The sequence below is a fragment of the Macaca mulatta genome, chromosome X, assembly GCF_049350105.2.
Source record: "Macaca mulatta isolate MMU2019108-1 chromosome X, T2T-MMU8v2.0, whole genome shotgun sequence".
In the NCBI taxonomy this organism is placed as follows: domain Eukaryota; kingdom Metazoa; phylum Chordata; class Mammalia; order Primates; family Cercopithecidae; genus Macaca; species Macaca mulatta.
The window spans coordinates 36,147,556-36,164,876 of NC_133426.1; the positions used below are offsets into that span (position 1 = coordinate 36,147,556).

The window sequence follows — 17,321 nt, forward strand, 5'->3', positions numbered from 1 at the left end:
AATTTGATATTATTTTTCTTCTTAACCAAATATATATGTATATAAATATACACACACACACATATATATATGTATGGTAAAGTATATATATCTCACACATTTTGAAAAATATGTAATTCTTAATAGCCAATAAGCATTTTATGATATATTGGATTTTTAATCTAAGGCAATCATTCTTATACTTTATCATGCATCAAAATCACTGACAGGGCCTGTTAAAACAACAGTTTACTGACCCTTACCCACTGAGTTTTTCAAAGTTAATTTTCATTTATAACAAGTTTCAAGGTGATGCTGATATTTCTGATACATTACCTCATTTTGAAAATCCTGGTCTACAGCAAATATATAAATCCATTTAGCTAAAAAGGGATGAAACCAACAAGCTTTATTTCTTAGACTATGATTAGTATCATCTCAATGTATGGGTACTGTAGACTTTTAGTCTGCATATGTAAAGTCTTTTAATATTAAAGTAGTCGGCAGGCGAAAGGAATTTTAAATGGTTGATGTAAAATATAGGAAAAATAATAGTCATCATAGTATCTGTGTTCCTCTGCAAAAATTAAATGGAAAGTCACCAAGAAATGGAAAAACAATGTACATTTACATTCTGAGAAGAATACTGGTGAATTTACATTGTTTCTTTAGCCTGCACTTGCAACATCCTTGTACACTGAAACATCCCACATCCATAGGCAGTAATTTATTTAGCATTGAGTTGAACATGTTATTACTCCCTCTTCCATGCTCCTATACAATTAAAATGGCATTTATTACTTGTAATTATGTAATATGGTTAATATATTTTTAGATATATTATTGTGATTTTCTCTTTTGCTTCTTTGTTTACGGAATCTGCTCCATAGTTGCTCAGAGATGTTCATCTGTCCTAGCGGGAATAGAGATGGAGGGCAAGAAGAATACTCTTATAGCAGGAATACAAATTAAAGATTTGACATTCAGTTTTTTGTTTCCAAATCAGGATTTTTGAGTCCCTAGTGATACTATGTATTAAAACGTTGACATGTTACTTAACAAAATATTTTCTTTCATTTCTCAGGTTCTCAATATCATGGTAATAAGGCAAAATTGGCTTGGTTCCTTGTGGATTATAAGGTAGCTAGAGGTTTCTAAATCACTTAAGGTGACTGAATCAAGATCCAGGCAGCTTGTCATGGCGGTTTCTGTGTTGGGATGTTAGAGGGACCCGACTGGAGACACAGAAGAGTGTCAGTTGGCTGGTCCTGATGCCGCAATAGGAATGACAAATATATGAGGACTAGGGAGTGGCTGAGTCAGTTATAGGAGATGTCTTGGGTCCTTGACGGGCCTAAGGGCAGAGACAGAAGATCCCTGTCTCAGACATCAGCAGCATATGCCCACATGACACAGACATTTCAGGTGGAGAGGAGGCACAGCAAAAAAAGGACAAGTATCCAGAAATGCAGTCACCAACCTTCATGTACAAATATAGGAGTCCCTCTCCCTATCTCATGTAAGCCCAAATCCAGCATAGATTATCCTAGTTCTGAGAGTTCTTACACAGTTTGAGGAAGCCTTCTATATAAAATATCAAATGAAAAATATAAATATTAGATGCACGGCTTTAGAAGGTAATCATGAAAGTAAAAAAACCTGCAGTTAAAACGGTATTTATTTGACAATGAGTCTACCTTTTCTCAGGTGCCATCTGGCATGGATAGGCAGGGGTGAAATTTTGACTGTTAATCACAAATAACAGAATTTCTGTAAAGAGATTCTTTGGGTAGAAGACCTAAAGATACATGGAGATGCAATTTTGCATTTTCTCTGTATCCTTCTCCACTCAATCTAGGTGGGAGAATGAGAACGGTTGTATCAGTTAAGGAAATAACACAGCTATGTGGAATTTTGTAAATCACTTTCAACTCCACTGACTTATCCCTGAGTCAGTGAATCCCACAAATCTGTGAGCATCTTAAGGGCAGAAACTGCATCTCATTCATCTGGAATTTCTAACACCCAGGATCACTGGGAGCTTGGAATGAGGCCAGTGTTCATTAAATATTTATTTTTTTAACATTTTTTTCCACAGAGATTTACCTTTTGAATTTGTGTGGTATAAGGAATAAGACGTGGAAATTGCTTCGCAGGACATTTATATAAGAATGAAGAAAATGCTGTGAAATATAAAAAGTGGTAAAAGAAAGGGTGAAAAAATTGCATTCCAGGAAGGAGAGTGTAACAAATGAGAGGGTCAAGTTGGAGCAAACAACGTAAATTTTTTTTCTCAGAGTTCTGGAGGCTAGAAGTCCAAGATCAAGGTATTGTCAGGGTTGGTTTCTTCTGGGGCTTCTGTTTGCTGGCAGATAACCTCTTCTTGCTGTGTCCTCACATAGTTTTTCCTCTGTGTACCCATGTCCCTGGTGTCTTTCTGTGTATTCAAATTTCATCTTCTTGTAAAGACACAAGCCAAACTGGATTTGGTACCACTCTAATTACATCATTTTACATTAGTTATCTTTTTAAAGACCCTAACTCCAAATACAGTCACATTCTGAGGTACTGAAATTTAGAGTTTCAACATATGAACTTTGTGGAGGGGTATAATTTAGACCATAGCAATACCATATGTATTATATTATGGAGAAATATTATGTAATTGGATGTTATATTTTATAATAAATTTTGTGTGGATATATTTGCAGTAATATATTTCTTGTCATTTGTGTCTGGTATGGACTGAATTGTGCTCTATCCCAAATTCATATGTTGAAATCCTAACCCCCAATGTCATTTTATTTGGAGATAAGGCCTTTAAGGATGTTATTAAGGTTAAATGTAGGGCCCTAATCCAATAGGATGGATGTCCTTTAAAGAAGAGGAAGAGATGCCAGATCTCTCTCTCTCTCTCTCTCTCTCTCTCTCTCTCTCTCTCTCTCAGCATAGAGAAAATGTTATGTGAGTACACAGTGGGCAGATGGTCATCTACAAGCCAGAAAAAGAGGCCTCACCTAAAACCAATTTTTTGGCACCTTGATCTTGAACTTACAGCATCCAGAATGGTGAAAGAACAAATGTCTTGTTTAAGCCACTTATCCTGTGGTATTTTCTTATGGCAGCTTGAGCTTACCAATATCATATCTAACATCTTTTGATACAATTTCACTTGTTTATAATTGTTATCATTTTTATGATGTAATTAATTTTCATTGAAAATAATAGTTTTTAAAAAAATTTATAATTTGTGTAGTATAAAACTAAAACAGAAGCAGAATATCAACATCTTCTGCCCTACATTGTAACTAAAAAGTAGACCATCACAAGAATAAAAAACTATTATAATTCTTATTTTTAAATTCCATTGAGTTTTTAAATAAATAGTTAATTCACCAAAATAAATACACGTAGAAAAAGCAACTCATATCCCCTTGTACGTAAATTTAGTTCCACTTTTGATTTTCACTTTTATCCTTAAAAATTTTATATCCTGGGCTGGGTGTGGTGGCTCACACATGTAATCCCAGCACTTTGGGAGGCCGAGGCGAGTGGATCACCTGAGGTCAGGAAGTTGAGACCAGCCTGGCCAACATGGTGAAACCCCGTCTGTACTAAAAATACAAAAAATTATCTGAGCCCTGTGGTGGGCACCTGTAATCCCAACTACTCGAGAGGCTGAGGCAGGAGAATCACTTGAACCCAGAAGGCGGAGGTTGCAGTGAGCCAAGATCACACCACTATACTCCAGCCTGGGCAACAAGAGTGAAACTCCATCTCAAAAAATAAAAAAAAAAGAAAATGAAAATTAAAAATGTTATATCCTTCTCACTTATGCATAACCATTATGGTATCTTATTTAATGGAATTGCATCTAAGAATGAAAATATTTCAAAGAAACAATCCAGTAAGTAATACTGGAAGGGTGCACTGAACTGGGTTGAAGGAACATGGCTTTTGAATCATGCAGATATAGGCTTATATTCCAACTCTTCTGTACGCCTTTGACCTTGCACAAGTTACTTCACCTGTTTTAGCTCTAAGTTCAATATGTAAAATTAAGGGTGATAATTCCAAAACTAACTTGGTTGTTAGAAGAATTACATCAGGAAAATAACTAACGGATGCTAGGCTTAATATTGGAGTGGCAGAATAATCTGTACAACAAACCCCCATGATACAAGTTTACCGATATAACAAACCTGCATACGTGCTACTGAACTTAAAATTTAAATAAAAAAAGAATTAGAAATAACATAATGTGAATCATATGACATATAGTAGATTGTTATTGTTATTGTTGTTAAATGAAATGAATTACGGTCTAAGGCTTTCACATGCTTAGATATTTCCTTAAACTATTCCAATATAGTAACCACTAGTGACATACTGAAACTGATTCTTATGATATCACTATCACCAAAATGGAATATTTATTTTAAAAATTCATTTTATGAGTAATAAATGTCTGGTTGACATAAAAATGTCAGAAAGCCAGTATTTATCAATTATATCCTCACATTTATTAGATAGAATGGAAACTTCATTTAAATTTTAATGAGTATAATAGAAAGCACATAGCTTTTAATTTTACCACTTCCTACTTTTGGTCCTCAATAATTGATTCAATAAGGTAAGTGCTCTAATTCAATAAGTCCGAAACCTGAATGCATTTTTTTCAGAAAATTAGTTTTACTCTTAAAATATAATAAATATTAACTGTGAACAAAAGAAGGAGGCTTACATAATTAAGTCAATCCTGATTGTATGTATATTATGGAAATCAAACAACATTGTGACAGCATTGTTAAACTCTATGGTACTTGCAATCGTTGTGTTGTTATTGTAGAATTCTTTTTGGCACAGCTCCCAGTAGTGTTGACATTAACATGGGTCATTTCTGTTGTGACATTTTATGATGTGAGGATGCAGGTATGGAAGAATAATTTCGGCATTAAAGCCACACCATTCAGATTTATTTGCTCTTTATCTGCAAATACATGCCTATCAGGATATGTTGACTGTAATAAAATTACTTAACATTTAGAAAGTGACAGTAAAATTGGGTCATTAATTCAAGAAATGTGCATATGTTTCATCATGGAAATATATGTATTAAAATACAAAATAATCATAAATGTTATCACCTTCCCCATGTAAATTTGATAATACAGTAGGTAAGAACTTTTGTACACGTGAAATATCTACTCTGCAATAAATGAGCAACTTATTTTTAGGGATTAAGCTAGAATTTTTTAAGAAACAAATTTTTGGAGATTAAATTTAGCATTTAGTAACTAATTGCATCTAATTATGTTTTGATCCACCCAACGTGAACTTGGAAAAAATATTCAAATAAAAAACCTAGTATGTGGAAAGTTTAATCAAATCTATTAGGAAAGTCAACTCTTTTTAAAACTACTGACAAGACATAAAATCTACTGACAAGATATAAAGGTAATTACTGTCTTATGCACTGATGAATTTAGGCCTTGAGGTAGATTCAAAATGAAAAGAATAAAACAAGTCTTCATAACAGTCTCAGTCTTTAAAATGAAAAAAAATACATTTTTTCTTGTCCTCAGTTTTACCTAGGGTTTACTCTCTGGTGGGCACTTTGGAATACTCAAATATCACGTAGGCTCCCTCCTCAAGAAACTCCCATTTTAATGGTTCCCTGATCATTTTCCTCCAGTTCTCAGTAACATTTAATAGAAGTGACCACTTACATACTGAAATTCTGTCTTGGCTTTGGGCACAAGAAAATATTCCAGTTTCTTCATATGTCTCTGAGTTGTATGTTTTGTTTTACTCTAGAGGATTTCAACTTAATGGAGACAGCATCTCATTGCATTTCTACATAGGCTGTAGGTTGGCTAATCTTGCTGAGGAGTGGTGTTACATAAAATAAGATCTTATTTAAATCTATACCAATTTGACTATAATGAAGATTCACAGAAGTAATGTGCATGAGGACAGGACTTGTGTGAAAATCGAAAAGAAAGGATTATGTTTTATTTCTCAACAAAGGAACTTTATGTAGGCAGTATGATTTCTTCTACTAACTTAGACTGACCCAGGGCCCTGTCAGACTTAACTCTAGAACTGTGGACACTGCTTCCACCCAAGAAGAGTTCCCTTCCTCACTTCTATTTTCTCAGTCATCTCTGCACCATCTTCAAGGTTTGAGTTTTCAGAATCATCTCAGGCCTCCATTTTCCTTTTTCTTTTTCCAACTTCTCTGTAATCACAGGACTGCGAATTTTGAGGATATTTGTAGAATTGAGAACTAGAAGTAGGATTCTTTCCCATTAAATGTTTATTGGTGAGTGGTGTTCTAGGTTCACTAACTGAGTTAGACCTAAATATCTGAATCTCCATTAGGAAACATTTGCCACAAAGGTACTAGATTTCTACGTAGTGGCTCTAATGGTGATGGATATTCATATGAAGAGTTTGGATAAAATTATTTCAATGAATTTGACAATGAAAAAAGTATATATATAAACATAAATGTGGTAAATTATATGCATAAAAATATGTACATGCATAGGCTTTAAAATGTGTTAAATGATATAAATAAATATTTGCTGCTTCAAATATGCTACCACAAGAATACGTAATCAGAGTCTACAATTTGTGGATATTCTCTTTAGAATAAATAGATAATGAATTACCTTATACAAGCTTTCTATATTTAGGCATTTGTGGTTATGGGCACTCAATAAATGTTGGATGACTAGTGATCTCTCTGTTAGATGTTTTATTGTATTCAAACATTTCCAGATATTTTATTCAATTTTATAATATTATAACAATAATAAAATGATTACTGCATTGACTACAAATCCAATTCATGAAACTCTGTATGTTTTGTTACCATGTAGGAATTGATGTGGCTGATAATAGGTCTAAGTAAGTTCTTTCTCATTTATCAAGTTCTCTAAAGAAAACATCATAGGCACATTTTAGACTTAAGGGAGGTTTTAAAAATTAACTGTATAACTTTTATTTATTTTTTTACTTTTTATTTTAAATTTTGTGGGTACATAGTGGGTGCATGAGATATTTTGATACAGGCATGCAATGCGTAATAATCTCATCATGGAAGATAGGGTATTAATCCCCTTATCCTTTATGTTACAAATTATCTATGTATACTATCATTATTTTAAAATGAAAAATTAAATTATTACTGACTAGAGTCACTCTATTGTGCTATCCACTACTACACCTTATTCATTAATTATAATGGTTTTTCATATCCATTAGTTATCCCCACTTCCCCCTCACTCCCTGACTACCCTTCTCAGCCTCTAGTAACTATCCTTCTATTCTCTCTCTCCATGTCTTCAATTGTTTTGATTTTTAGATCCCACAAATAATTGAGAACATCTGACTTTGGTCTTTCTGTGCTTGGCTTATTTTACTTAATATAATTGCCTCCAGGTCAATACATGTTGTTGCAAATGACTGAATCTTTTTCTTTTTGATGGCTGAAGAGTACTCCATTATGTATATGTATGACATTTTCTTTATCTATTCATCTGTTGATGGACATATGGTGGCTTCCAAATCTTGGCTATTGTGAACAAACCTGCACAAATGTGGGAGTGAAGATATCTCTTCAAAATATTGATTTCCTTTCTTTTGGCTATATACCCAGTAGGAGGATTACTAGATTTTGAGGTAGCTCTGTTTTTAGTTTTCTGACGGAACTCCAAACTTTTCTCTAGCGTGGTTGTACTAATTTACATTCCCACCACAGTGTACAAAGGTTCCCTTTTCTCTATATCCTCACCAGCATTTGTTACTGCCTGTCTTTTGGATAAATGCCATTTTAACTGGGATGAGATGACATCTCTTTATACTTTTGATTTGCATTCATCTGATGATCAATGATGTTAAGTATATTTTCATGTGGCCATTTGCCATTTGTATGTTTTCTTTTGATAAATGCTTATTCAAATATTTTGCCCATTAAAAAATGAAGTGAGATAAATAGAAAAATACAAAAATGAAAAAACAAAACAAAAAATTGTGTGAGTTGATTGAAGGCAAAAAAAGAAACAAAATAAATATACAAAATTTAAAAAGAAACAAATATTATGCCCATTTTAAAATTGGATTTTTAGATCTTTTTCTATGGAGTTGTTTGAGCTCCTTATATATTCTGGTTATTAACCCTTTACAGATGGGTAGTATGCAAATATTTTGTCCCATTTGGGATTTGTCTATTCTCTTTGTTGATTGTTTCCTTTACTGTGCAGAAGCCATGTATTCATTCATGCTTTAATTGCCTGTTCTTGTGGGATATTACTCAAGAAATCTTTGCCCAGACCTATGTCATGCAGAGTTTCCTTGAAGTTTTCTTGTAGTAGTTTCATAGTTTGAGGATATAGCTTTAAGCCTTTATTATATTTTGATTTTATTTTTGTATATGGTGGGAGACAGATGTCTAGTTTCTTTCTTCTGCATATGGATATGCAGTTTTCCCAGTAACATTTATTGACAATACTGTCCTTTCCCCAGTGTATGTTCCTGGCACCTTTGTCGAAAATGAGTTCATTGTAGGTGATTTTGGTTTCTGTATTCTGTTCCACTGGTCAATGCATATGTTTTTAGACCAGTAACTACTGTTTTGGTTACTATGGCTCTGTAGTATAATTTGAAATCAGGTAAAGTGATTCCTCCATTTTTTTTTTTTTTTTCTTAAGATAGCTTTGGCTATTCTGGGTCTTTTGTGGTTCCATATAAATGTAAGGATTTTGTTTCTCTTTCTGTGTGGAATGTCATTTGTATTTTGACAGAAATTGCATTGAATCTGTAAATTGCTTTGGGTAGAATAGACATCTTAATAATACTGATAATTCCAATTCATGAACATGGAATAGCTCTCCATTTTTTGGTGTCCTCTTCAACTTCTTTCATCAGTGATTTATAGTTTTCTTTATAGAGATCTTTAACTCCTTTGGTTAATTCCTTTGGTTAATTCCTTGGTGCTTAATTTTATTTGTGGCTGTTGTAAATGGGGCTCCTTTTTAAAAAATTTTCTTGTTTCAGTTTTTACATTGTTGGCATATAGAAATGCTATTGAATTTTGTATGTTGATTTTGTACCCTGCAACTTTACTGAATTTGTTTATTATTTCCAATAGGTTTTTTTGTGTGGAGTCTTTAGGTTTTCTAAATATAAGATCATATCATTTGCAAACAAGGGTAATTTGACATTTTTTATTCTAATTTGTATGCTCATTATTTTTTATCTTGTCTAATTGCTCTAGCTAGGACTTCCTGTACTATGTTCAATGACATTGATGAAAGTGGGCATCCTTGTTGTGTTGCAGATTTTACAGGAAAGGCTTTCAGTTTTTCCCCATTCAGTGTGATACTAGCTGTGGGTCTGTCATATATGGATTTTATTCTTTTGAGGTATATTCCTTCCATATCCAGTTTTTTGAGAGTATTTTATCTTAAAGGAGTGTTGAATTTTATCAAATACTTTTTCAGTATTGGTTGAATTTATCATATGGTTTTTGTCCTTTATTCTGTTGATGATGTGTTCTACTTGATTGATTGTATTACATACATTGCATACATTAAACCATTCTTGCCTCACAGGGATAAATCTCACCTGGTAATGATTAATGATCTTTTTACTGTATTGCTGAATTTGGTTTGCCAATATTTTGTTGAGGATTTCTGCATCAATATTCATCAGGGATATTGGACTGTAGCATTCCTTTTTTATATTTCTTTGGTTTTGGCATTAGGGTAATACTGGCCGCATAAAACGATTTTGGAAGCATTCCCCCCTCCTCTATTTTATAAAATAGTTTGAGTAGGGTTGGTATTAGTTCTTCTTTAAATGTTTGGTAGAATTCAGCAGTAAAGCCATTTGGTCCTGGGCTTTTCTTTATTGGGTGACTCTTTATTACAGCTGTGATCTTCTTATTTGTTATTGGTCTGTGCAGGTTTTGGATTTCTTCCTGATACAGTCTTGGTCAGTTGTATGTGTCTAGGACTTTGTCCATTTCTTCTAGATTTTCCAATTTATTGGTGATAGTAGCTACTTGTGATCATTTGAATTTCTGCAGTATCAATTGTAATGCCTTCTTTATCATCTCTGATTTTATTTATTGTATCTTCTTTCTTTTTATCTTAGTCTAGCTAAAGGTTTGTCAACTTTGTTTATCTTGTCAAAAAAGCAACCTTTGTTTTATTGATTTATTTATTTCAATTTCATGTACTTCTGCTCTGATGTTGATCATTTATTTTCTTCTATTAATCTGGGATTTGGTTTGCTCTTGCTTTTCTCTTTCCTTAAGATGGAACATTAAGTCGTTAGTGTGAAGATTTTCTTCTTTTTGAAGTACGTACTTATAGCTATAAACTTCCCTCTTACTACTGCTTTTGGTATATTTGATAGGTTTTGATATATTGTGTTTCCAGTATCATTTATCTCAAGAATTTTTCAATTTCCTTCTTAATTTATTCATTGAGCCACTGGTCATTCAGGAGCACATTTTTAAGTTTTCATGTATTTGTGTAGTTTCCAAATACCTCTTCTTATTTATTTCTTGTTTTATTCCATTGCAGTCAGAATATGCTTGATGTAATTTTAAATTTTGAATGTTTTAAGACTTGTTTTGTGACATAACATGTGGTCTGTGCTTGAGAATGATCCATGTGCTGAGGAAAACAATAGGTATTCCACAGCCATTAGATGAAAATTTTGTTAATATCTATTAGATCCATTAGGTCTATAGTGCAGATGAAATCTGCTGTTTCTTCATTTTCTGTCTGGAATATGTGTCAAATGTTGGCAGTGGGGCTGAACTCTCCAGCTATTACTATCTTTTGGTCTATCTCACTCTTTACTTCTAATAATATTTTCTTTATATATCTGGGTGTTACAGTGTTTGGTGCAAATATATTTACATATTTATGTAAATATATATTTACATAAATATGTAAATATATTTGCATATTTATGCTTAGTTGACCTCTTGCTTAGTTGACCCTTTTATCATTATATAGTGACTTTCTTTGTCTCTTCTTATAGTTTTTGTATTGAAATCTAGTTTTTTTTTTTTTTTTTGATACTAGTATAGCTACTCCTGCTTTTTTTAAAATTTCCATTGGCATGGGATATCTTTTTCCATTCGTTTATGTTCAGTCTGTGTGCATCTTTATAGGTGAAGTGTGTTTCTTGTAGGCAACAGATCATGGGATCTTTTTTCATCCATTCAACCACTCTATATAGTTTGATTTAATAGTTTAGTCCATTTACATTCAATGCTATTATTGATAAGTAAGGATTTACTTCTGCCTTTTTAAAATTTCTTTTCTCATTGTCTTCTTTCTTTTCTTCCTGTTTAACTTTAATGAGGTGATTTTCTCTGGTAATGTGATTTTGTTTCTTGCTTTTTATTTTTTGTGTATCCATCATGTTTTGTGGTTTGTGGTTACCATGACGCTTGCAAATAGTATCTTATAACCCATTATTTTAAGCTGATAACAACTTAACACAGTTTTCATAAACAAGCAAACAAAAAAGAAACAAGTGAAAAGAAAACTAATAAAAACTCTACACCTTAACTTCATCCCCTCACTTTTCAACTTTTGTTGTTTCTATTTCTGTCTTATTGTACTGTCTATGGCTTTGTAGTTATTATTTTTGATTGGTCGATTATTTGGTCTTTTTATTTAAGATAAGAGTAGTTTACACACCACAGTTACAGTGTTGTAATAATCTGTGGGTTTTTTTGTGTACTTACTATTTCCTGTGAGTTTTGTACCTTCAGATAATTACTTATGGTTTATTAATGTCCTTTTCCTTCTGTTTGAAGTAGTCCTGTTGGCATGTCTTGTGTCAATGAAATCTCTCAACTACTGTTAGGGGTCTAGTAAAGTCTTTATTACTTTTTCGTATTTGTAGTATACTTTTACTAGATATTCTATTTTAGTATAAAAGTGTTTTTTGTTGTTGTTGTTGTTTTTCTTCAGCACTTTAAATATGTCATATCACACTCTCCTGGCCTGTAATGTTTCCACTAAAAAATCTACTGCCAGACATATCGGAGGTCCATTACATGTTATTTATTTCTTTTCTCTTGCTGCCTTTAGGATCATTTCTCAAAATTTTTGATCTTTGGGAGATTGGTTATTTAATGTGTTGAGATAGCCTTCTTTGGGAGTTTTATTATTAAATGCCTTGAAGTAGTCTTCTGTGGGTTAACTCTGCTTGGTGTTCTAAAATTCATTTGGATATTGGATATTTAGATATTGATTTGGGATATTGATATGTTTTTCTAGGTTTGGGAAGTTCTCTGCTATTTTCTTTTAAATAAACTCTCTTCCACCATCTCTTTCTCTACCTCCTCTGTAAGGCCACTGACTCTTAGGTTTGCCGTTTTGCGGCCATCCTCTAGATCATGTAGGTGTACTTCACTGTTTTTATTCTTTCTTTTTTTGTGTCCTCTATCTATTTTTAAATAGCCTGTCTTCAAGCTTACTTTTTCTTCTGCTTAATCAATTCTGCTATTAAAAGACTGATCCATTCTTTAGTATGCCAATTGCATTTTTCAACTCCAGAATTTCTACTTGATTCTTTTAAATTATTTTAATCTCTTTGTTAAACTTATCTGATAGAATTCTGAATTCCTTTTCCACGTTATCTTGAATTTCTTGGGGTTTCCTCAACACAAGTATTTTGAATTCTGTCTCTGTAAGGTCACATATCTCTGTTTTTCCAGGAATGGTCCTTGGTGCCTTATTTAGTTTATTTGGTGAGGTCATGTTTTCCTGGATCATCTTGATTCTTTTAAATGTGTATCTGTATTTGGGCATTGACGAGTTACAATTCGTAGTTGGCAAAACCAGCCAGACCTATATCTTTCCTTTATGGCTTAGAGTTCCCCCAGACTGCAGGTAGTTCCAGAGGTACTATTCAGAGCAAGGGACTAGAGTTAAAAAAACTAGAATTCCACCCCGTGTTATATTGCACTGTGGCTGAGCTGGCACGCAAACCATAGGACACTTTCTTTTCACTCTTCCCTCCCCTTTTCAAAGGCAGAGAAGTTTCACTCAGTGGCCACTGCCACCTCTGCCTAATTATATACCTTTTAAATTTGAAAAATAAAATGTAGCATGTATAAAAATGTGACTATTGAAATATGTAACTGATGGTCAATGCAAATCATATATAGAACATGTATATTATATTATAATTTGAGTTTTTCTTTTTTAATTTTAGTGCTCAAGGAGGATGTATTTCACATGTCCTGCCAGAATTTTTGCTTGAACCAGAAGATTACAAGAGGTGGATTGAAATTAAGGTAAGAAAATATAATTTCTTGGAACAAACCACACAGTTATTATTGTATGTACTGGTATTTGGCCTATGTTAGAATATCCTATTTCAGAGTCCTTGAGTTTTATATACAAAATATTATTAGGATCCTAATTTTTGGACAACCCATATGTTTTTGTACATTTGTCTAAAAATCTCTATGGAGTTCCTATGCAAAAATGATTACATGGCTTTCTTAAATATATAAATAATTACTACTTTGGAGAATTTATAAATGAAGACTAAGGTGGGATTATGTAAATTTTATTATTAAACTTTTAGAATATATGTTTATATTCTAAATTAGAATATAATTCTAAATTATATTCTAGAATATATATCCAAATAAAAGACTGGTTTTATTTCACCACCATGTGCCACTTTTCTTCTTCATTTTCAGGGGAAAATAAAAATGAAGCAAGAAATACATAGTTTTGTCATAATATATAGTTCACTTTGTGGAAACCTATTGAGAGGGGGTGGTCTTTGAGGAGTCTGCAGGTTTGAGGCAACTATGGTTGTAGGACTCTTCACTATGCTTGCCATGTGACATGAGTAGAGAACCAGGTGCCTGCCTGTTCTTTGGCACTATGCTGAGGTCCTGTTACCTTATCCAAAGGGTGTGATTCTTTCTTGGCTCAGCAATCAGAATAACTTCGTATCTTGTTGGGCCACTTATTCTACAGAGTGATCTAGTAGGTGCATTGAATGAATAAATCTATGACCTAAATAAGAGACTGTGTGCTCCATAAAGTTACCTGTGTTGATATTTTATATTATTGGCACATGGAGAATTAGAGCTCTTGATTAAAGTACAGAAAAGGCATTCACATGTTTTGAAAAAAAAAAAAAAAAAACTCATATGCTAAATTTGCCTTAAATTTTAATTAATGTTGTACTATTTTATTTCTTAAAGTCTTCCACTAATACGATGCCTGAGAGTTCCTGTACACCTAAGAAAAAATGTTCTATTGTTATAGAAATGTCTAAATTTGAGACCTGGAGTAAACGGGCATGGACAGATGTATTTCTACAGATATACAAGGTAATATTTCCACTATTGCTTGCTGCTTCTCTTTTGATTAATATAAATCATATAGTACTTAAGGTCCAGACAATGCTGCTATGAAAGATTCAAAAACACAGTGCCTTAAATGAGAGATTTTTTTTTATTGCTTTCTCATGGAACTGCTGAGATATGAGAGGGTCAAAGCTTCTGGAGTATCTCTTTCCTCCTCGGTACTTTCATTTATGGGTCTGATTTCTCTGAAGAAGGAGGAGCAGGTAAAGGAGTACTGGAGGCAAGGAGTTACCTTTTAAGGATGTGACCTGAAAAAATATGTCTTTTTCATTTCAGATTCCATTAGGCAGAATTCAGTCACATAGTCACATCTAACTGCAAAAAAAGTTGAGAAATACACTCTCTAGAATGAGTAGCTACAGGAATATTCTAGTACTAAAAGGGAGGATTAATGAATGAGTACTGGTGAAAATTATTGTCTCTACATCTAATACACAGTAGTCTCTTGCTATAAAATTATATTCACTAAGATTCATACAACTGTAGGCAAAAGCAGGTTTTTATGAAATTCTTGAACTTACTTCCTGCCAAATTGCATTTGTGGGTAGATTAACATAGCATAAATTATACCTCTATACTCTATACCCTTATTGCATAAACAAGTCCTGGTTTCAGTCCATGAATAATTCCCTAGGTTTTCAAATATAGCACTATAGGTCTTGTCCACGAGGACCAATGGAGGCTTTTGTTCTGTCTTCACACTTTGCAACCCCAGATGGGTGAGCTGTAGGACTGAGAGTTAGAACAAAGGAGGAATTGAATAGAATAAGGAATTAGCAACTCAAACGAAAGGGCAAAATTAAGATCTGAATAGTGAGTAGTATGTGTAAGACTCTGTCAATAAATTTTTTAATATTAATTCCTCACAACTGAAATCATCAATTTAGCAATGAAGAAACTGAGGCTCACAGGCACACACGCTTTCTTTCAAGATCACATGAATTTGGCCATATGCAACAATTTGATGCAGGTAATGCTTATTTCTTCCTTGTTGTTCTCTGTTGGGGCCCAGGAGTCCAGAGCCCTCGTGCTGCCCCCTGGCAGTCTGAAGTCTCCTTTGGAGTCAGCCACCCAGATCCTCCTCTAGAGAGTTCCTTCTTCTGCGTGATTCCTGACTTGCTCCTCCTGTCCTCTTCTTTTTCACCATCAACCTGAACTATCTTTCTTACTGAATGTAAGAAGAAAATTCTTGTGGGAAAATTCATTTCATTTGGTGACTGGTTGTTAATGCTGGAAATATGATTTTTTGCACTGTTAGCCATATAGGGCCTACTCTGTTTCACCAGAAGCATGGTCTTGGGTTTGGTTTGATAATCAAAACTGTGAAACACAGTAGATTTTACATAGCAACATGTTGACTTAGTTTTAAGGAAGTGTAAAAGATAGTTATAACACAGAATGCACACTAACAGTGAACCCAAGAGCTTGAGACTCAAAGCATAGCTTCCAGTGTCCCACTCACTTCACACTCACGTCAGAAGGGGTTACGAGAAGTGGAATATGGTGGGCAAGGACCATTTCAATACAGGAAAACCTTCAAGTCTGAGAAATATTTTCAGCTTTCTAGTCATGCAGCAACCTCAGAGTAATGAGCAATTTCTCATTACTCAATACACAACACTGACAATGAGGTATGAGTGCTTGATCTGGTACACTATCCTCATCTGGATTCTCAAGTAACTTGAATGTCCTATAAATGTATTGCTATACATTTCTTTAGTTAACGAGATTTAAAGAGACTCCAAATAAGCGTTAAACCATCAGGCATCTCTAAATCTAAAGGAAAGATCATACATAAACTGGCAATTGATTCTTTTCTTTGGGTCAACATACGCCTAGTCAAGAGGATTCTTCAGAACAAATCCAAATATCTCATTAGTCTCAAAAATTCAGAGATTTTTATGGACAAGTAAAAATGAAAATTATGTTTTCTAAGCCAATGGGTTAAAATAACACATAATTTAAAAAGTTGTCATTAATAAGCAATAAGCCAAATATAATAGCAAAGTTCATGTGAACCTGAAAGGGCATATGATAGGGGTAGGATAGCACTCAACATATGTAAGTGTATACTATTAGTAGTACTTTTGTCATTGTTGTTTTGAAGTCTTTTAAATGTCCCATAGTGACTTAGTGGGATAGCCCAGGACTATGTTCTATTTTGTGGCCAATGTATTGACTTTAAAGGGTGCTATTACATTTCTTGAATAAAATCTTTAACAAAAATGAAAGATAATTTGAAACAATGTTTTCTGAGAGCATGAAAGAATTTCCTGAATATGGATCACGAAATATGATTTACACAAATTTCATCTTAGCTGGCACAGCTCACAACACATTCTTGCATTGTGAGAATGTGTTACAACACATTCTGTAATTCTTACTCCATTCCTTCAAGTCATGCTTGGTGTGGTTTGCATGTTAATGGATAAATAGTAACACTTACTGCCCCAGGTGTATTTGGATTTGCAAGTGATGGAGTCTTGTACTGTGTGTACATTTTAATTCTTCATTTTATTTTTCTAGCAATTTATTTTCAGAGTATTTTACAAAACTATCATTCTGTGGTAAAGAGAAAATTAATAAGTTTTTTTTTTTTTTTACCACCGGTAATTTTAGAAACACTGCTGTAGAATTAAGCACTCAGTGTAATGCCTCTTCCAATACTGAAGGTTACAACCGTGCTCCATATGGGTCCATCATTAAATCTGTATTCTTAGTCAAGGTCATTAGTCCCAAACATATATCTCATCAGCTGTACTCAAGTAATTTATCATTTGGTATTTCCCAGAAATAAACAGAAATTGATGGGGGTCCTTTTCAAAGGCTTTAAATTGCATTTTTATAATATGTGAGATTTGAAATGTAGTACTTCTATACCACAAAACTGCCAGAAAGAAAGAAGGCA

General features: G+C 33.4%; 1 protein-coding gene across 1 annotated transcript in view; it reads left to right on the forward strand.

Moving 5' to 3' along the window:
* The window catches only part of CFAP47 (cilia and flagella associated protein 47), a 427,534-nt gene that overhangs the window by 140,827 nt on the left and 269,386 nt on the right, over nucleotides 1–17,321 (forward strand). The window contains exons 31-32 of the mRNA XM_015127166.3: nucleotides 13,237–13,318; nucleotides 14,249–14,377. Of these exons, the coding sequence (XP_014982652.3) occupies nucleotides 13,237–13,318; nucleotides 14,249–14,377 (211 nt within the window). The remainder of the gene's footprint in view (nucleotides 1–13,236; nucleotides 13,319–14,248; nucleotides 14,378–17,321) is intronic.